We start from the raw sequence: 21,809 nt of genomic DNA, 5'->3' as shown, positions 1-21,809 counted from the left end.
TCTTCCAACCAATCACGGCAAGCAATGTACCAGTATTTTCTGTGCACACTGTGCACACTGCATACAAAGCCTGCTTGGATTGGGTGGGTCAGCTCTCCCTGCCTGCCCAGCCCTGCCTGTCTCCAAGATACATTACATAAATTGCACAGAACTGCCACAGACATTATAATATTAATAATTAATTACCGTATCTCATAGAAGTTAAGGGGACAAGGTCGGATGCAGCAGTACCATACCGGTACTTCCGAGCTGACACTTCTGCACGTCTTCGGCAGCAGTAGACGATCACTGATCGCCATTCCTCGCAGAACTGCATGAGACGTCGGATGCAGCCGTTCAGTGCTCGATTGATCGTGACTGAAACTGTGACATGCGCAGAATCACTGTGTATCCCTTCTCTGCATATCACAGTTTCAGTCAAGCTCAATCAAGCACTGCTGCATCCGACGTCTCATGCAGTTCTGCGAGCTATGGTGATCCGCGATCGTCTACTGCTGCCGAAGACATGCGCAGTAGCGTCAACCCGGAAGTACGGTAAGGTTTCAGCACAGCACCCGGCGTATAAGACGACCCCCGACTTTGTAGACGATTTCCAGGGGTTAAAATGTCGTCTTATACGCCGGAAAATACGGTACTGTAGAAGAGTCTATCTATCTACTAAGACTATCTTGGTACCCAGTACAGGAGTTTAATTATTTGATGTATTTCATACAAGAGTTGAGAATTTCAACTCCATGAAGTTCCCGAAGTTGTGTCAGGTACCTGACAAAATAAAAAAACACTCTTTTTCTGTTTCATGTAAGTTTTACCATTTTACTGACAGAACACATTCTATTGGAAGCATCCTAGGCTCAGCTTATGTAAAACCATTTATACAAAGCTATAGGTACAATATAAAATGTAGCTTTTTAGAATTACATGATTTGTCCTTGAAATAGGAGATGGTTGCTTTGTTGAAAATACATACCTGACTTACTAGTATTATCCTGTACTATATAATAGAGAATTTACATGACTGTGTCCAATGCAGAGGTACTTTACATTATCAGACACATTTAGCTGCTTAAATCTATAATGCCATCAGTACTCCGCGTGCAAATGTGGAAAATATAAGCAAAATAACATACACATTTGCTTAGGTTTCAGTACGATTGTAAGCTCCAAGGATCAGGCCCTCCTAACCCTCTTGTATTGAACTGTATTGTTGCTGTATTGTCTCCTGTTATATTGTAAAGCGCTGAGCAAACTGTAGGTGCTATATACATTTTTTTTTACCTTCCTCTGGATCAACTGTGGGTATAGGATTACAACTTTTTTTTTTAATGGTTGAACTGGATGGACTTTTGTCTCTTTTCAGCCAGACTATGCAACTATAATATTAATAATACTATAGTCCTGTGCATGATGCAGAAGCCATCTATCCAGATATGGCAGACCAGACTATCAAGTCATAAGACAAACTCACTTAAATAGCCTCCCATCCATTTGTGAGCCATTGTAAAAACTGGTATTTTTTTTTTACATGTAAGGATGCTACATACAGTAGCCATTCTCAACCTTGTTACCACTGAGGAACCCTTAAAATGATTTTCAGGTCTTGGGGAAGCCTAGCAAAGCCAATTAATTGGGGGTCCCTGGGAAAAATGTCTATTACACTGGTTGGCAGTGTTAAGAATGCCCCCGTAAGGTAGTGGTCAGAATGTCACCATTACAGTTAGCCAAAAGGATCACTGATGTCATGCTGCTGACTCTGCCAAGTGGTGTTAGCAGCAAGCAGCCTCTGGATTCTGCAATATATATATATATATATATATAAAGTGCAGCGCTCGATAATAAAATCAATGAAAAGAAATTAATCCTTAATGAATCAGTAATAAATATATGCATAAAAGTTCAAAAAACAAAGGAGAGTCCAGCAAATCTATATAAGGATATAAGTGCTCAAGGTGACTTGGATGTCCAGTATCTGTGTGATAGTGATAAAGCAATGCGCACTCACCGGACGCGCATAATAAATGCACTTTGTATATAAATCATCCAGATGTCCTCTGATAGTGGGTGGTCCTCCCTCTGCTTGGTCTGAGGTAGATGATCCTCTTCCACTAGGGGTCCCCCTATGTATTCCTGATGGGTATTATCCTTATTTAGATTTGCTGGACTTTCCTTTGTTTTTTGAACTTTTATGCATATATTTATTACTGATTCATTAAGGATCTAATTTCTTTTCATTGATTTTATTATTGAGCGCTGCACTTTATATATATATTGCCTTCTCCTAGGGTCATTGGTACCTTTTCTGTGCATAGCAGCTTGTTGCTTTTTTTACTTAGGCGCTTGTACTACTCTCTATATACAAGCCTCTGGATTCTACTGCGCATGTGTGGATCTGTCATAGTGGCTGGAGACGTCAGTAAAGCCTATTGAGGAGATGTCAATGCCGGTCCTTACCTGGAGCGACTCAAATGGACACAGTAAGCTCAAAAACTAATGTTCACCTTATCTGCTATTAATAACATTGCTGTAGTAGCTACCTGTACACTAGACTGGAGCATGATATGGCCTACAGTCTACACATCCCCTTTGCTCCTCCTGCTCTCTGAGTACCATGCTGCTGCAGTTACCTGTTGGATTAAAATGTGCAAGGTGCTCCAAGCTCCTCCTATGACTGTGACCTCTGCTAACTGTATGCTTTGCTGATGCATTTAAATGGGTGTATATTGGACTTTACTAGCAAGAACGCAAGTCTGTAAAGTCTGAGGAGTAAATAATCTACATCTACTTGCAGGCAATACAAGTGCAAATATGTTAATGCCACTGGTATGTTTTATAAACGGACTATCTTGCTAATTATGGTCCTTAACTTAGAATGAAATGCCAACACACTTGTCAATCAGCTACACAAGTGATGCCTGTAGCTTAACACTGTGAATTCAGCATCCAGGGACCGTGAAGTCCAGAAATACACCTTGCTTGGCTATCTCCCACTTCAGTTTTTTTCAGCTAACAGCCAGTTCTTATGCTCAACAGATACTATAGTTCTTATGCTCAACAGATACTATATGCCCACAATTTTTGATTCATCTATGGATTTATTGAATTGCCATTGGTAACTATCTTGACACCATTATTTGTTCAGATATGGGCTGGGCGACTTTAAGGTAATCTATGAGGTTTGTCACTCTGATCTACAAAGCCATACCAGTATATGGTCACATGAAAATTCCGGATAGACCTGGTGACGACCTAATTTGAGTAGTGTGTTGTTTCTTATTTAGATATAGTCTGTCCAGACTTTGTTTTTAATGACTGACAACCTTTGGTGGATGTACTAGATTTGTGTTTTTGATAAAGGCTTTTGCAGGTATTTTGTACATTCTTCATTTTGTATTAATAAGGAGACATTTTTATTCACATTACGTGTATCTGCTATAGTACCTTCTTTTTTCCAAGAGGTCTACAGTATTCTTGGTTATTATTAGAGATGAGCGAAGAAATGAAAAATTCGATTCGACTGATTCGGCGAATTCGTGGACAATATTCGATTCGAGTCGAATAAATTCGCTGTGAATTTAACTTAAAAAAGGGTGTTTCTAGGCTTCAGAGAGACTTAATATTAGTGCAGAACACTGTACCTTTAATTTAAATGCCCTTGGAGTCTGCTGGGGAAGAGAAATAATACTGTCAGTCAGTATGACATGCAGATGAGTGCCGTCGATCTTAGAATCACCGCACACTTCACTCAATTGGGCAGTCACGGGGCCAAAACCAGAGTGTGGAGCCACAGTGTGGCGGTGGAGGCAGCAGCAATGGGAGGCCATACAGCACCCTATGACAAAAATGGAAACCACCAGCAGTGTGAGGAGACCTGAAAGTGGCACATGGCAGAGTGTGGCGATAGAGACAGCAGCAATGGGAGGCCGTACAGGGACCCATGACACACTCTGGACCTGGCAGCAGCATGAGGAGGCGGTACAGGGGCCCATGACAGATTACGGGCCTGGCAGCAGCATGAGGAGTCGGTACGGGGGCCCATGGCAGATTACGGGCCTGGCAGCAGCAATGGGAGGCCGTACAGGGACCCATGACACACTCTGGACCTGGCAGCAGCATGGGGAGGCGGTACAGGGGCCCATGACAGATTACGGGCCTGGCAGCAGCATGAGGAGTCGGTACGGGGGCCCATGACACACTCTGGACCTGGCAGCAGCATGAGGAGGCGGTACAGGGGCGCATGACAGATTACGAGCCTGGCAGCAGCAACTTGGACAGGAGGACGTTCAGCTTCTGCACCGTCGGGTGCGTGTTCGCAAACTGTTGTCTCTTGGAAACGGATTCCAAGAAAGACTGCTGACGGAATCCGTGAAGAGGAGTAGCAGGAGAAGGAGCATCTGAACGAGCGGAATATGCCAACAAGCGACAACAGGGGCCCATGTCAGATTACGGGCCTGGCAGCAGCATGAGGAGTCGGTACGGGGGCCCATGGCAGATTAGGGGCCTGGCAGCAGCTATGGGAGGCCCGTAATCTGCCAGCACCCTATGACAAAAAATGGAACCCACCAGCAGTGTGAGGAGACCTGAAAGTGGCACATGGCAGAGTGTGGCGATGGAGACAGCAGCAATGGGAGGCCATATAGGGACCCATGAGAGACTCTGGACTTGGCAGCAGCATGAGGAGGCGGTATATAGGGGCCCATGGCAGATTAGGGGCCTGGCAGCAGCTATGGGAGGCCCGTAATCTGCCAGCACCCTATGACAAAAAATGGAACACACCAGCAGTGTGAGGAGACCTGAAAGTGGCACATGGCAGAGTGTGGCGATGGAGACAGCAGCAATGGGAGGCTGTACAGGGACCCATGAGAGACTCTGGACTTGGCAGCAGCATGAGGAGGCGGTATAGGGGCCCATGGCAGATTAGGGGCCTGGCAGCAGCTATGGGAGGCCCGTAATCTGCCAGCACCCTATGACAAAAAATGGAACACACCAGCAGTGTGAGGAGACCTGAAAGTGGCACATTTTTGGGGCATGATTCATGGCGGATTTAGTCAGTTGTGTCAGGAACTGGTGGTTTGAAATCCAGACTAATCCACGCCTGATTCATTTTCACAAACGTGAGTCTCTCCACACTTTGGGTGGACAGTCGTGTCCTCCGCGGAGTTGCAATACCTCCTGCCACACTAAACACGCGCTCCGATGCCACGCTACTGGCCGGGCATAACAGCCTTTCAAGGGCAAATTCAGCTAGTTGGGGCCAAAGGTCAAGTTTCATTGCCCAGTAGTCAAGGGGATTGTCTACCTCGGTTGGCAGGGTGCTGTCCAAGTAGGCCTAAGCCTGTTGTTTGAGGTCCTGCTCCAGGTCCACCTGATGCTGCTGCTGCTGCTGCTGCGGCTGGTTAGTAGTTTCCTCACTGCGCTGGTGAAGAAAGCTACTCATCATCGACTGCAGACTGAGGCAGCCGCTGCTGGTGGAGCTGCCACTGCTCCTACCACCCCACCCCTCCCCTGCTGCCATGGCAGCGGAACGCGAGCGCACAGGGCCCACAGTGTCTGAGGATGGACGTTGGCGCAGACAGGCAGAGACCAGCTGACTACATAGGTGGTTTTTATAGTACGTTATTTTGGCCTCCCTCTCAGCAGGTGTGAAAAAGGCCACCATTTTTGAACGGTAGCGAGGGTCCAACAAGGTGGACAGCCAAAAGTCATCCCTCTGTCTGATGGTTATTATTCGGCTGTCGCTACGCAAGCAAGCGAGCATGCTATGGGCCATTTGTGCCAAGGAATGCAAGGGACTCCCTGCCTCCATCTCCACAGCATACTGCCACGGTGCGTCTGGGTCCTCTGTCTCCTCTTCCTCCTCCTCTACCAGATGCTCCTGCTCCTCCACTCCTGTCCGCTGAGTGGAAAAACCACCCATTTCACTCAATAATTCCTGAGCACCAATGTCCTCCTCTACCTCCTCCTCTTCTTCCTGTCCTGCCCCCACAGGGGTCATGTGGCGTTGAGATCTGTGCGCCACGTCTACCGCACCCTGACCAGCCATTGTTAACAGCATTTGTTCCAGGACGTGCAACAGAGGAATGACGTCGTTCATCCCATAGTCCTGCCGACTCACGAATAGCGTGGCCTCCTCAAAGGGCCTGAGCAAGCGCAGGTGTCACGCATGAGCTGCCAATGGCTGACATCTAAGTTACACAGGGAGTACCTTTATCCGCTTTTAACATCAGGAAATCTGTGATGGCCTTTTGCTGTTCGTAAAGGCGGTCTAACATATGTAGGGTTGAATTCCACCTTGTTGCAACGTCACAGCATGAGGAGTCGGTATAGGGGCCCATGGCAGATTAGGGGCCTGGCAGCAGCTATGGGAGGCCCGTAATCTGCCAGCACCCTATGTCAAAAAATTCAACACACCAGCAGTGTGAGGAGACCTGAAAGTGGCACATGGCATGAGAGACTGTGGACCTGGCAGCAGCATGAGGAGGCGGTATAGGGGCCCATGACAGACTCTGGACTTGGCAGCAGCATGAGGAGGCGGTATATAGAGGCCTTTGGCAGATTAGGGGCCTGGCAGCAGCTATGGGAGGCCCGTAATCTGCCAGCACCCTATGACAAAAAATGGAACACACCAGCAGTGTGAGGAGACCTGAAAGTGGCACATGGCAGAGTGTGGCGATGGAGACAGCAGCAATGGGAGGCTGTACAGGGACCCATGAGAGACTCTGGACTTGGCAGCAGCATGAGGAGGCGGTATAGGGGCCCATGGCAGATTAGGGGCCTGGCAGCAGCTATGGGAGGCCCGTAATCTGCCAGCACCCTATGACAAAAAATGGAACACACCAGCAGTGTGAGGAGACCTGAAAGTGGCACATTTTTGGGGCATGATTCATGGCGGATTTAGTCAGTTGTGTCAGGAACTGGTGGTTTGAAATCCAGACTAATCCACGCCTGATTCATTTTCACAAACGTGAGTCTCTCCACACTTTGGGTGGACAGTCGTGTCCTCCGCGGAGTTGCAATACCTCCTGCCACACTAAACACGCGCTCCGATGCCACGCTACTGGCCGGGCATAACAGCCTTTCAAGGGCAAATTCAGCTAGTTGGGGCCAAAGGTCAAGTTTCATTGCCCAGTAGTCAAGGGGATTGTCTACCTCGGTTGGCAGGGTGCTGTCCAAGTAGGCCTAAGCCTGTTGTTTGAGGTCCTGCTCCAGGTCCACCTGATGCTGCTGCTGCTGCTGCTGCGGCTGGTTAGTAGTTTCCTCACTGCGCTGGTGAAGAAAGCTACTCATCATCGACTGCAGACTGAGGCAGCCGCTGCTGGTGGAGCTGCCACTGCTCCTACCACCCCACCCCTCCCCTGCTGCCATGGCAGCGGAACGCGAGCGCACAGGGCCCACAGTGTCTGAGGATGGACGTTGGCGCAGACAGGCAGAGACCAGCTGACTACATAGGTGGTTTTTATAGTACGTTATTTTGGCCTCCCTCTCAGCAGGTGTGAAAAAGGCCACCATTTTTGAACGGTAGCGAGGGTCCAACAAGGTGGACAGCCAAAAGTCATCCCTCTGTCTGATGGTTATTATTCGGCTGTCGCTACGCAAGCAAGCGAGCATGCTATGGGCCATTTGTGCCAAGGAATGCAAGGGACTCCCTGCCTCCATCTCCACAGCATACTGCCACGGTGCGTCTGGGTCCTCTGTCTCCTCTTCCTCCTCCTCTACCAGATGCTCCTGCTCCTCCACTCCTGTCCGCTGAGTGGAAAAACCACCCATTTCACTCAATAATTCCTGAGCACCAATGTCCTCCTCTACCTCCTCCTCTTCTTCCTGTCCTGCCCCCACAGGGGTCATGTGGCGTTGAGATCTGTGCGCCACGTCTACCGCACCCTGACCAGCCATTGTTAACAGCATTTGTTCCAGGACGTGCAACAGAGGAATGACGTCGTTCATCCCATAGTCCTGCCGACTCACGAATAGCGTGGCCTCCTCAAAGGGCCTGAGCAAGCGCAGGTGTCACGCATGAGCTGCCAATGGCTGACATCTAAGTTACACAGGGAGTACCTTTATCCGCTTTTAACATCAGGAAATCTGTGATGGCCTTTTGCTGTTCGTAAAGGCGGTCTAACATATGTAGGGTTGAATTCCACCTTGTTGCAACGTCACAGCATGAGGAGTCGGTATAGGGGCCCATGGCAGATTAGGGGCCTGGCAGCAGCTATGGGAGGCCCGTAATCTGCCAGCACCCTATGTCAAAAAATTCAACACACCAGCAGTGTGAGGAGACCTGAAAGTGGCACATGGCATGAGAGACTGTGGACCTGGCAGCAGCATGAGGAGGCGGTATAGGGGCCCATGACAGACTCTGGACTTGGCAGCAGCATGAGGAGGCGGTATATAGAGGCCTTTGGCAGATTAGGGGCCTGGCAGCAGCTATAGGAGGCCCGTAATCTGCCAGCACCCTATGTCAAAAAATTCAACACACCAGCAGTGTGTGAGGAGACCTGAAAGTGGCACATGGCAGAGTGTGGCGATGGAGACAGCAGCAATGGGAGGCCGTACAGGGACCCATGACAGACTCTGGACTTGGCAGCAGCATGAGGAGGCGGTATATAGGGGCCCATGGCAGATTAGGGGCCTGGTAGCAGCTATAGGAGGCCCGTAATCTGCCAGCACCCTATGTCAAAAAATTCAACACACCAGCAGTGTGAGGAGACCTGAAAGTGGCACATGGCAGAGTGTGGCGATGGAGACAGCAGCAATGGGAGGCCGTACAGGGACCCATGAGAGACCCTGGACCTGGCAGCAGCATGAGGAGGCGGTATATAGGGGCCCATGGCAGATTAGGGGCCTGGCAGCAGCTATAGGGGGCCCGTAATCTGCCAGCACCCTATGTCAAAAAATTCTACACACCAGCAGTGTGTGAGGAGACCTGAAAGTGGCACATGGCAGAGTGTGGCGATGGAGACAGCAGCAATGGGAGGCCGTACAGGGACCCATGAGAGACTCTGGACCTGGCAGCAGCATGAGGAGGCGGTATATAGGGGCCCTCAGTAACCCTAAGTAACGGTTCTGTGGCCCTCAGTAACAATTCTGTGTCCCTGAGTAACAATTCTGTGTCTGTGCGAGTAACAATTCTGTGGCCCTAAGTAACAGTTCTGTGGCCCTCAGTAACAATTCTATGTCCCTGAGTAACAATTCTGTGGCCCTAAGTAACGGTTCTGTGGCTCTCAGTAACAATTCTGTGTCCCTGTGTAACAATTCTGTGTCTGTGCGAGTAACAATTCTGTGGCCCTAAGTAACAGTTCTGTGGCCCTCAGTAACAGTTCTGTGTCCCTGAGTAACAATTCTGTGTCTGTGCGAGTAACAATTCTGTGGCCCTAAGTAACAGTTCTGTGGCCCTCAGTAACAATTCTGTGTCCCTGAGTAACAATTCTGTGGCCCTAAGTAACGGTTCTGTGGCCCTCAGTAACAATTCTGTGTCCCTGTGTAACAATTCTGTGTCTGTGCGAGTAACAATTCTGTGGCCCTAAGTAACGGTTCTGTGGCCCTCAGTAACAATTCTGTGTCCCTGAGTAACAATTCTGTGTCTGTGCGAGTAACAATTCTGTGGCCCTAAGTAACAGTTCTGTGGCCCTCAGTAACAATTCTGTGTCTGTCCCTGAGTAACAATTCTGTGGCCCTAACTAAAGTTTCTGTGGCCCTAAGTAACAGTTCTGTGGCCCTCAGTAACAATTCTGTGTCTGTCCCTGAGTAACAATTCTGTGGCCCTAACTAAAGTTTCTGTGGCCCTAAGTAACAATTCTCTGGCACTCAGTAACAATTCTGTCTGTCCCTGAGTAACAATTCTGTGGCCCTAATAACGTTTCTGTGGCCCTAAGTAACAGTTCTGTGGCCCTCAGTAACAATTCTGTGTCTGTCCCTGAGTAACAATTCTGTGGCCCTAACTAAAGTTTCTGTGGCCCTAAGTAACAATTCTCTGGCACTCAGTAACAATTCTGTCTGTCCCTGAGTAACAATTCTGTGGCCCTAATAACGTTTCTGTGGCCCTAAGTAACAATTCTCTGGCACTCAGTAACAATTCTGTCTGTCCCTGAGTAAGAATTCTGTGGCCCTAACTAGCGTTTCTTTGTCCCTAAGTAACGATTCTGTGGCCCTCACTAACAATTCTGTGTCCCTGAGTAATGGTTCTCTGTCCCTAAGTAACGTTTCTCTGTCCCCAAGTATCGTTTCTGTGGCCCTAACTCTGTCCCTAATACAGAGCGGTCTGCCTCTGTTCAATGACTGCAGGCAAATGAAGAATTCCAAAATGGCCGCTATTTATAGCTCGACCATTACACAGTGCTGGCTGGCTGGCTGCTGATTGGCTGATGCGATCACATGTCATTGAGGAATGCATTATGGGTCAGCGCGCCTTCCCAGACATCCCCGCTCCGTCGCCGCACATGTCCGCCGCCATTTTCGGAAAAATTTTGATTCTTTTGAAATTTTTCCGATATTCGACTCGAATTCCACTTCGGCTACTTCGATTCGCTCATCTCTAGTTACTATCATTAGAGGTCAATCAGCAACAGCTCAAGGAACCCCTAGCAATCTCTTGAAAAACCCTGCCTGAGAATGGCTACCACAGGCTTCATTCTCTCTGGTCCCCTGAAGTCTCATCTCTTTGATTGATTTGACAGCCGTTCTGCATTGTAAGTGAGGACACCCACAACCCAGAGCATTTGAGGAACGAGGAAAGAGGTGAATGCAGGGGAAGCCCACTGCAAAGTTAGCTTTAACGTTTCCTCAGACTTCAGCTTTAGCCAATCTGTGGCTGTACAATGTAACTGAACTATAAGAATAGTGTTCTGCATTATTTGCATTTCTAAACCAGCTTTGTAAACATTTGTTTTCTTGTCTACTAGATATTAGAAGCACCTTTTACATTGGCTCTGCAGTGCATAGCTTCCCCAGTGCTATGGCTGCATTCTGCTGCACTGAGGACCTCTTTGCATCACCACCAGCATGGGTCAGTAGAAGCTTCAGGATATCAGACTGGAGGAGAGAGGAAGCTGATCCCAGTACATCAAAGCAACAACTCAAACAAAGAGCTGTATTCTCAACAATGATTTCATCTTCGGATAGCAGCAGGTTTACCAAAGTGCTGAATCCTTAGGGGAAAAAAACAAATCGAATTCGGTTTGTATGAATGCCAAGAATTTAAATGAATTTCCACAGGCACTTTGCTATCAGTCAGATTTATGAAATCCCACAAAAAAAAACCAACAACTTTATATACCATCTATTTATAATAACTAAAATTTGCAATTAACAGAAAGCGTAAATCAGAGTTTTGTGCAAAAAAAAGAAAATAACACCAAGAAGAAATCTATTAAATGTGAAATTCAACTCCACTGTCTAAACCAAATCATTTGCTGTCCATAGTCTGTGGCCAACATTAAAGTATATCTAAAGCCACAGTTTTATTTTGAGTAGAGTTGGGGGTTGAATCGTTTAAAAGAGCTTTCAGGAAGTGAGAGGATATGATGCATCCAATTCAAAGAACATCCCCTTCTAGATAGTTGTCTGGGGAACAAGTGCCCACATTGGAAGATTTCCCCTCTTTTTCTGGTAGTAACATAAAATGCTAGTTTTAGAGTGGTTGCAAACCTCAGACATGAAAAGTGAACAAAGCACATCACTCTAAATTCAAAGCATCAACTCTGGTTGTTCTCTGATCTTTGATCCCTCAGCTATCTGCATGAGCCACAGATAGAACTCTAAGCTGATATTTCAACCTCCTTGAAGATGAGTTTTTCAATAGAATAGAGAAGGGTTAACAACCCCCCCCGTATCAGTTTTTTTTTTTTTGTTGTTTGTGTTCCCCTGGGGAGATTTCCCTTTATTTCCTGTCCTAGAAACTCAAGAGGAGATTAGGAAAAATCTCCTCAAAGTGAGTTTCAGTTGTAACTGGAACATGTGACCCATTGGTAGTTCCCCTTTAACTCTTAAATAGTTAGTCTGGCTGAAAAAAGACAAATGTCCATCCAGTTCAAAGCATGACTCTTGTTCAATTTGAATTTCCCCTCACTGTCTATATCGATGACAATGGTCAGTGGTACAAATAGAAAGAAAATTGTCCCAACAGGGACACAAACAGAAGTAATCACCTAACCAAAACCAAAAAAAAAAAAGTTTTGTTTTTGCATACACTTGAAATTCAAATACTGTATTATTATCATTTTTAAATCTGTCCGTGCCATTTTTAATGTATTTGAAATGAGTTACTGGATATTGCTTTTCTATAATGCAGTATAAATATTTCTTCTAAAAAAATAAAAAAAATAAATTACAGCTTTGAGGTTTCATGAAGGCACAAAGGGAATTTTTGTTTTCTTCTTTCTGGAAATCACTAGAACATTAGCTGTGATCACTCCATACCGTAGCAAAACGACAAGCAAGCTGTTCTCTCTCAGTTGTTATTCAGCACCGTCAGACCAAGCATGCTGGGACGATGGTACAATAGCTGAGCGGGCTAGCAAAGCATGTGGGCAAACATAATTTAAAACCAGCTGGAGAGACACAGGCTGCCTATCCATGGCATAGGACCATGCCAGCATCTGTAACAACATACACTATCATTCCGCATTTCAGCTATCTGGATCGTGCCTTCATATTTTTACATTGTGCACAATCTGTTTCCAATAATCCAGCATTTTTTATTGCAGTTTATCTTTTACCACCCTGCGCCAAGTTACATGTTCAACACCTAGCCTAAAAAGTTTGATTTGTTCATCATTAACAAGTGCTGTTGTTTAACATTCAATTCTGACAGAAAAAAAACTAAAGATTAGCAGGGTCAGAATGCCAAGCTGTTCAATTATTAATTAGGAATTCTGCAATTACCTGATCTTCTTTTGAATCCTGATGCACTAATTAACATTCAATGGTGTGTATTAAAGATGAATAGGATATAATGACTACATTCACAACTAGACAGTGCTATAGCCTCCCTCTTAAACCTGTGCAAACCAATGGATAATGTACTTGCCATCCGCAGCACGATTGGACTGGGATATGCTGTGACCACGAATAGCCCAAAGAGTCAAAAATAGCATATTTTACACAATATCATAATATATATGCACTGTATGATTATATATATATATATATATATATATATATATATATATAATTTATTTATTTTTTAACCTATCTAAGCCTAGGTTCATACTAGCCCGCGGGCTGGTTGAGGGAATTGATGTGCTTGCCGCAGCCGCAATCACCCGCACCCACATTGCATTTCTCTTGTGAGACGAGGGGTTGGGGTCATTCACTCTGAATGGCACCTCCACACATCTCATCCCACAACGCGATCGTGAGTGCGGGAACTGCACGGAAACCATGTGGTCAAAGGACCATGTAGTTTCAGTGCTGATGCATCTTGGAAAAGGTGCATGCACCATTTCCGTGCACAAAACACGAGCACAGCAGCGCAATCACTAGTGTAAACTGTGGCTAAGAGTTTTTCTTTTTTTTGTTTAACAATATAGTTTATTAAGTTGTTCACATCAGAAATACAGATTCAACAAGAATAAACATTTAGGCCAGGTTCACATATTTGGGGCCATGCGGGCCGTGTTTTGCGCGGGCACAAGAGCCCATCCATTTGAATGTCCTCCCATGCCACGGAACACGCAGGGAAGAAGTCCCTGCACCTCTTCAGAAATCACAGCCCGCACGGGAACCAGAGTTCCCTGTACGGGTGCTATTAGAATTAATGGCACCTGCCCGCAGGTCCCACATTCCTCTGTGTGGGTGGCACGGCTGCAGGTATTTGTGCGGGTCCCACAGTGGCACCACTCACACAGATGTGAACCAAGCCTTAGAGCAGCAACCTAGGGCCTCCTAACTAAAGACACTGTCATAGAGAATACAAAGGCACTGTATAGCTGAAGTATATGCAGGTGATCCCTTCTTTCGTCAAATGGATATCCCAATATTCATTGAGTTAATGTCAGGGAGCGAGGAGCCAGACACACAAGGAGGTACAATTAAAGGTAGGTTTATTTACACAGAAACAAGGCAAGAGTCTATGCAAGTCCGACAGCAACAACGAATGACTTGGTAGGACAGAAGTTCTACTGCCGTGGTAGTCTTCCAGGATAATCAAGTCGAGAGCCAGCGGGAATCGTAGCCAAAGCCGGGGTCAGAAGCCAGGAAGAATGGTCGCCAGAACCGGGTCAGAAGCCAGGAAGAGTCTTTTCCAAAGCCGTGTCGGTATCCAGGAGAGCAATGAGTTAACTGAACAGGAGCTTGCTGCTGTGCAACAGACAGGACACAAATGCAATGGACAGCTACAAACAACAGACTTAAATGTGATAAGCCGCCACCTCCTGGGAGGAGCCGCAGAGGGCTGAAAGCATAAAGGATCCCACAATGCTTTGCAGACCTAAGATGGATGCCAGCACATGGAGCAGCACAAGCCCTGAGGAAAGGTAGGACCTTGATAGTTAAGTTGCACTATCTATAACTTTGCATGGTACAAAATTGATAGAATGGGTCGGACCAGGGGCGGACTGACCATTTGGAAACTCGGGCACTGCCCGAGGGCCCGGGGTCAGTAGGGGGCCCCATGAGATGCCCTTGGTACCTTTTTCATAGGCTTTTTTGAGTTTGGGCAAGGACACAGGGGCCCCATGGTTCCCTATTGCCCGGGGACCCCATGAGTTGTCAGTCCACCCCTGGGTCGGATACATCTGTGAGGTAAGACAGAAAGTATCTCCCAGACATATCAGACATATCTAGGAGTGGGGGACCACCCACAGTGGACAGGACCAGGAAGGAACATATCGGATCTAAGAGGAGGAAAGGAAAACAGATGAGAACGATGAGAGATAGGGGTAGACACGCTGCAGTAGCCCTGGATTCAAAGCAAGTATCATAGAAAAGACTGAAGCTTGCTTGGAGAACATGGAAAAGTCGATCCAGGTAAACAATATTTGGACAAACTGTGGTTATCACTCGTAAAGACTATATAAAATCAACATGCAGTGCTAAAAATAACAATAACTAAAATCCATATAGGAAAAAAGTCCAATTCTCTCAGTGTGATATGGATACTCAAATAATGGTTCACAAATGAATAGTAGCCTCTATGGTTGAATCAAAATAACTCAAAGACACAGTTAGCGTTGTGCGGATAGACCTAGCGAGAAACTACCACACTAGGATGTCCAGCTTCCTTCCTTAGGAAGATGCCCTCAGTGACGTCATACCGCGTGGCTCCTCTGAATGGCTGGTGGCCATCTTTAATACTGTTATTATATTCAAAGTGTGAGTTCATCTACTTTTACTACTGTTAACCCTTGATCATATTAAAGCTATACTGCACTATGGAAAATCTTTTTGCTTGGACTCATTTTGTTATGAGCCTTCCTTTCTAAGGAGACCCTTGATGATTTCATACTGCAAGTGTTGGCTCCCCCTGGTGTTTGCATGATTGTACTTGTGAGACCTGGAAGCCCTGATGGTGCGCTGTAGATCCTGCTGATGCCCACCAGATGACCCGGCGTTCCATATGCTAGATTCGGATGACTAGGAGTTGGTTCTAATTACTCAAATGTGCATTGTCATGCGCTATCTGGTTAGTGCAATCTACACTTGTTCATATTATCACCACTATCAGGGATGTCCACTGATCATGATTGATTGAATTTCACTTCACTATATGCATTTTGTAAAGCCTAGTGTGGTCGTTTCTCACTAGGTCTATCCGCATTTGAGTCTTTGAGTTATTTTGATTCAACCATAGAGGCTACTATTCATTTGTGAACCATTATTTGAGTATCCATATCACAGTGAGAGAATTGGACTTTTTTCCTGTATGGATTTTAGCTATTGTTATTTTTAGCTCTGCATGTTGATTTTATATATTTTACAGAAGGTTTAGGGGCTTTGCCTGTCATGCTAGCAGCTTTTTCTACTCCTATCCAGTGCTCATTTATACTTAGATTATACACTCGTAAAGACTAGCTGTCTAAGGGATGAGCACTGGTAACACTGTGATGAGGAAATGGACAACACCTTTTTTGAGCACCTATTTAACAGTTGGTGAGTCCACCCTTCGTTCTTTTGCAAAGCTATGAACACCACTGCTATCCGACACCTTTTGCATGCGTTGTATAGCATGTGCCTTGCTGTGTGCTATGGTTCCTCCTGCAGGACCCTCTGGTGATGTAGGAGTCAGCGGGAAGAAGAACATTGCCCAATAGGGAACATGCTATCCAAAACACTCAGAAGTGTCCAATATCTGCAGTGCCCATAGCTCTGCAAAGGAGTAAAGAATGGATTCTCCACTGACAGATAAGAATGAAACTTTTTAAACTTCTTATAGGGTGGTACACTTTGCATTTATGATATTCTAGTGACAGGGTTCTTCCAAACCACTCTATAGCCGAAAGATGGCTACAGCGTGGTTGCTTAGTTCTGGGAGGGCGTCCATGGATGTCCTCCAAGAACACGCCCCCTGCGCACCCCCAGCAGCGCGCACCTGGCGCTGCTGGTGATCGCTGTGTTCTACGGACACAGCTGATCACGTGATGTGGTAAAAGGCCAAACACAGCGGCCTTTTACCATGTGATCAGCTGTGTCCAATGACACAGCATATCACCGGGTAAATACAGTTGTCGGTTATCGGCTGCACTTTCCTCACGCTGTGACTGCCAATAACTGGCAATTGTCAGAAGACACATTATTCTAAATTATGAATGCATTTGTTTCAGGATCTTAAAAATGTCAAAGAGGTATTCTATTTATGATAAGGGCATGCATGATAACTCGTGTGCATAAGGGAAAATAGGCAGCATTGTAATGTTTGCACTGAGGGTCTTAAATCATTTTCATTATTCAGACCAATGTGCTTCAACATCATTTAGACAATAAAACTAGCATGCCTCTCTAGTTGTTTTATCTTATTTCATTCCCATCAGGGCCACACTACAAGGGCAAATGTAGTATTAACTATTTGCCGCCAGTAACATCATTGGGTTAGACCAATGTTTCTCAACTCCAGTCCTCATGGACCCCCAACAGGTCATGTTTTCAGGATTTCCCTCAGATGAAACAGCTGTGGTAATTACTAAGGCAGTGAAACTGATCAAATCACCTGTGCAAAATAATGGAAATCCTGAAAACATGACCTGTTGGGGGTCCATGAGGACTGGAGTTGAGAAACACTGGGTTAGACCTATACAGAAGATTTTTAGTAGCTCAGTCCCGCTACAAGGATTGCTAGCAGTCAGTCTCTAGAAGTAGTCATTGCGTACTAAACAAATGGAGCAAATGGCTGCCTATGGAGTAAGCTACACAAGTAGTTATCAATCTTATATTAATTCACAATACTCTAATCACATGAATCAAATAGGTCATGATACCCACCTGCAGCAGTACCTCAGCCTTTTGAAAAAAAAAATTAAAAGTCAGCAGCTAAAAAACGCTGTAGCTGATGACTTTTAATAAAAGTACCCTCACCGATCCAGGGGTCCAGGACCATGATCACCGAACCACTTCTTTGCCGGTCTTCGGGTCCCCAGTTCCAGCATGTTTACTGAGGACAGCCGGCTATGATTCCTTGAAACTTCACAGCTGGCTGTCCACTTTACATGCACAAGTCATGCTGTTCTTTGTGAATGGTCCCACAGTCTTTTGGGACCTGTGATGTGTCCCAGATGTTTGCGGGATTGGGGGAGAACTTCCAGTGGATTTCCAAGGTGATCTGACCAGAAGAGTGAGCAGATACCTGTCAAAATCAGGAACCCACTACCCCACTAAAAAATATGCCAAACACAGAAGGGGGGGGGGTGAAGTTCCACTTTAAGATTAAGATGGATTATTACCAGGGGTGGACTGACCATTTGGAAACTCGGGCACTGCCCGAGGGCCTGGGGTCAGTAGGGGGCCCGATGAGATGCCCCTGGTACCTTTTTCGTAGGCTTTTTTGAGTTTGGGCAAGGACACAGGGGCCCCATGATCCCCTATTGCCCGGGGGCCCCATGAGTTGTCAGTCCGCCCCTGGTTATTACCAAAAATGTTTAGGGCCCCTGAAAATGCTGTGCAACTCGCTCCATTGTGGGCCCCCCAATAATCATACCATACAGCTGTGACCCCAAACAGGTATGCACAAGTAGTTCACTGTGCACCTGGAAAATAGCTACCCCCAAAAGCAAACACTTCCCAGTGGTGTCACTGCAAAAAGAAGGCAGTATACAGAAGACAGTGACCTCTTAGCAGGTTCCATCACTGAAGCAGCATTCATTTCTCAAGTATAAGCATTTTGAAAATATTGCAATGTGTTTTATAGGAATTTCTTGAGGCTTTTTATTTAGCATTTCCATAGACTAATGTAGCAGGTGAAATTGCTTTGAAAATGTAGAATATGCATTTTTCTTGATACTTCTCAGCTATACACCTGCATGTGAACACAACACAGTTCTTAGTGCCCAAGCATTTTTCTGGTGTTTCCAGTGATGGCAAAGGACCAGAACTGAAAAATGCATTTGTAATATAAAGTGATGCAGCGCTTACACAAAATAAATACTATATAAACAATGAATAATGTACATATACAGTGACCCCACACACTCTGGTGACTGGCAAGTGAAACTGGATAAATGTAAGTGCAGCCCATAGGCTGTGAAACTACATGAGTATGTAAATCACACACAAAAAAATTCAAGTGAATCAAAAGTGAATAAACAATTTAGATGATAAATCAAACTCTGGTGATCACACTAATTCCCTCCAATTGATCTGAATAAGATCAAAAAACTGCAAAAACAAATACAAGTGACAATATTAAACGCATGTGTACATATACACTCAAATAGTCAAAATTAACAAACAAAAGTGAACAATACATGAACACATATACTGCTGCATGCATATAAGTTAAAAATGATATTTCCAACGTGTATTTATACCAGGGGCGAACTGACAACTCATGGGGCCCCCGGGCAATAGGGGATCATGGGGCCCCTGTATCCACGCCTACACTCAAACCACACCCAAAAAAGCCTATAAAAGGTACCAGGGGCATCTCACGGGGCCCTCTACTGACCCCGGGCCCTGAGGCAATGCCTCAGTGCTCGAATGGTCAGTCCGCCCCTGATTTATACAAAACTCCTTTCAAATCCCCACAAAACTCAAAACAATAAAATAGTTATAAAGTCCAAAAAAAATGGTGTTATTTCAAAAACACTTAATCTTCCAACAAAAACACCCATGTTCAAGTGAAATGATCACACATATCCATAAGTGGCTGAATTCTGCGCTCACCTTAATACTTCGACCTACTAAGGGTCAAAACGCATTTGGATCACTCACTAGGATCCTCCATGCAAGAGACTCCTTCTGGGATTATTACATTCATGAATCGTCTCCAGCCCAATTTGAACACCGATTACACTGCACCCTTCCCGCGCTGAGCTGTGAGTGGAATGTGCGACCCGTGTTCAATCGGTGTTCAAATTGAGCTGGAGATGATTCATTCCACCTTGATAGAACATATCCCTTATGCATAGCCCAGTCACTATGAAGCCACATTCCTATAGTTTGGCTCTACTGTAATTCAAAGGACTTTGCTATGAGGCTGCAGGTAAGCATATGGTCATCATAATCAGGGGCGGACTGACAACTCATGGGGCCCCCGGGCAATAGGGGATCATGGGGCCCCTGTGTCCTTGCCCAAACTCAAAAAAGCCTATGAAAAAGGTACCGGGGCATCTCATGGGGCTCCCTACTGACCCCAGGCCCTCGGGCAGTGCCCGAGTTTCCAAATGGTCAGTCCGCCCCTGGTCATAATACATACATAAATAAAAGCTGAAGCCTCTTAATGTTTGTATTAAAAAAAAACACTTTTCCTAAATATTAAATACAAGCTGGATGTAAAAGGATATAACCCCAACTAATGAGTAGCTCACACTTCAAATGTTAACAAAAGAGCAAGCTGAGTTGCTCAGCATGGCTTCACGATATGCTTCTGAAGCTGGCAGGCAATGACTAGCAGAAAGCACAATGATAAAAAATGTGGTTTGTGTAGGTCAATAATGGTTAGCTTCAAAAGGTGCCCTAACTCATCAGTTGCCAATCAGTCTATAGCTTTCAACTGTCCTTTTCTGAACCTTAATTGATTTGCAGATGCTATAAAGTTTGATGTTTGCTGGAGATCTGTTGGTTTGTGATTCTAACAAAGTCCAATGCTTGCCAATACCTAATGTCAGCACTGCAATTTAAATTCAGATGCACGCATGTTACCATTGCTTCTTTAGATTTGAATTCTGATCAGTTAAAAATATGATCGGATTTGGAGTCATTATTCCTACCATTAAACTGGAGACACAGGGGGCCAATTCACTAATAGTTCAATATTGATTTGCAAAATGCGGTAAAATGACTCATGCGGGAATGAATTTTCAAACATATAAGAAATTTTCATTAACCCGTTGATGCCGACATTATGCAAATATGCGGCATCTCAGCAGCTGGGCCATGAGGCCGAGCGGGCGAATATTTGCGTACCAAAAGTAAAGAGACATGTGCCGAGAGCGCACGCCCTGCATGTGTGTAAGAACAATCATTATCACATAGAAACATTTTAGAGCAAAGGCATAGCCAATGACCTACACAACTGAGTATACAATAGGGCAATGCGTTCAAAATGTGCATTCAGAAGTTAAGAAGGATATATGTACATCAATCAACAGTTAAATCAAAACCATTACCAATCTTTCTATAATACCCATATCTAGTAAAACCAATATACTGTAAAACAGTGTATATCTGAAGAGATTCTCCAGAGAAGAGTTACATTTTTGTATTACTTATGGCGGGTCGTTAATTTTCTGTACTTAAACCTGAACTTTGCTTTCACTTTTCAGAACATTTTTAGTTTTGTTCTTAAATCACAGTGCTTTAAACCAATAGCCAACAATTGTGCAACATGCTAAATTATTAAATTATTAATATATAATATCTCATATAGTGCAACTTTAAATAAAAGTGTCCATAAATCCACTCGGCAACCGCGCTATAGCCGAATGACAGCTACAGCGCGGTTGTCCAGTTCTGGAAGTGCGTTGTATGACATCCTCCCAGATCGCACCCCCAGTGGCGCGCACCCAGCGACCTCCATAAAAGGCCAATCACAGCTGCCTTTACCATGTGATCAGCTGTGTCCAATGACACATCAGATCACCGGGTAAATGCAATTGGCAGTTATCGGCTGCACTTTCTTCACGCTGTCACAGCATAAGAAAAGTACTGCTGAGAACCGGCAATGGTCAGAGAAAAGATTGGCATGGATCATCAGTGCCCTGATTATCAGTGCCCAGCAGTGCCACCTACCTGTGCCCAGCAGTGCCACCCACCTGTGCCACCCACCTGTACCCAGCAGTGGCACCCAACAGTGCCCCCCATCAGTGCTAAAACGATAGCTGTATAAAATTTGGCCAGGATTTATGAAGAAAGATTTATTTGCAAAATTTTATAATAAAAACATTTTTTCTAAATTTTTGGACTTTTTCATTTATATAGCAAAAATAAAAAAAAAATCCCAGTGGTGAATAAATACCACCAAAATAAAGTTTATCTATCTCATAAAAATGCTAAAAAATTCATATGGGTACCGTGTTGCATGATCGCACAATTGCCATTCAAAGTGTGATAGCGCTGAAAGCTGAAAATTGGCCCGGACAAGAAGGGGGTAATAGTGCCCTGACTTGAAGTGGTTAACAAGGGGTACATTTTGTTATGAGATTTAAGGCAGCAGGAATTGGACAGTGATC

The 21,809-nt window shown here is 45.3% G+C and overlaps 1 protein-coding gene across 1 annotated transcript in view; it reads right to left on the bottom strand.

Moving 5' to 3' along the window:
* Nucleotides 1-692: 692 nt before the first annotated feature.
* The window catches only part of TTC12 (tetratricopeptide repeat domain 12), a 186,269-nt gene continuing 165,152 nt past the window's right edge, over nt 693-21,809 (bottom strand). The window contains 3 exon segments of the mRNA XM_089673107.1: nt 693-762; nt 10,913-11,138; nt 13,202-13,410. Of these exon segments, the coding sequence (XP_089529233.1) occupies nt 693-762; nt 10,913-11,138; nt 13,202-13,410 (505 nt within the window).

This window comes from Staurois parvus, unplaced genomic scaffold (genome assembly GCF_062004578.1).
Source record: "Staurois parvus isolate SC_StPar_1 unplaced genomic scaffold, SC_StPar_1.0 ptg000135l, whole genome shotgun sequence".
NCBI lineage: Eukaryota > Metazoa > Chordata > Amphibia > Anura > Ranidae > Staurois > Staurois parvus.
Note: the sequence above shows the minus strand (reverse complement) of the source record. Positions and strands in the feature narration are given on the sequence as shown.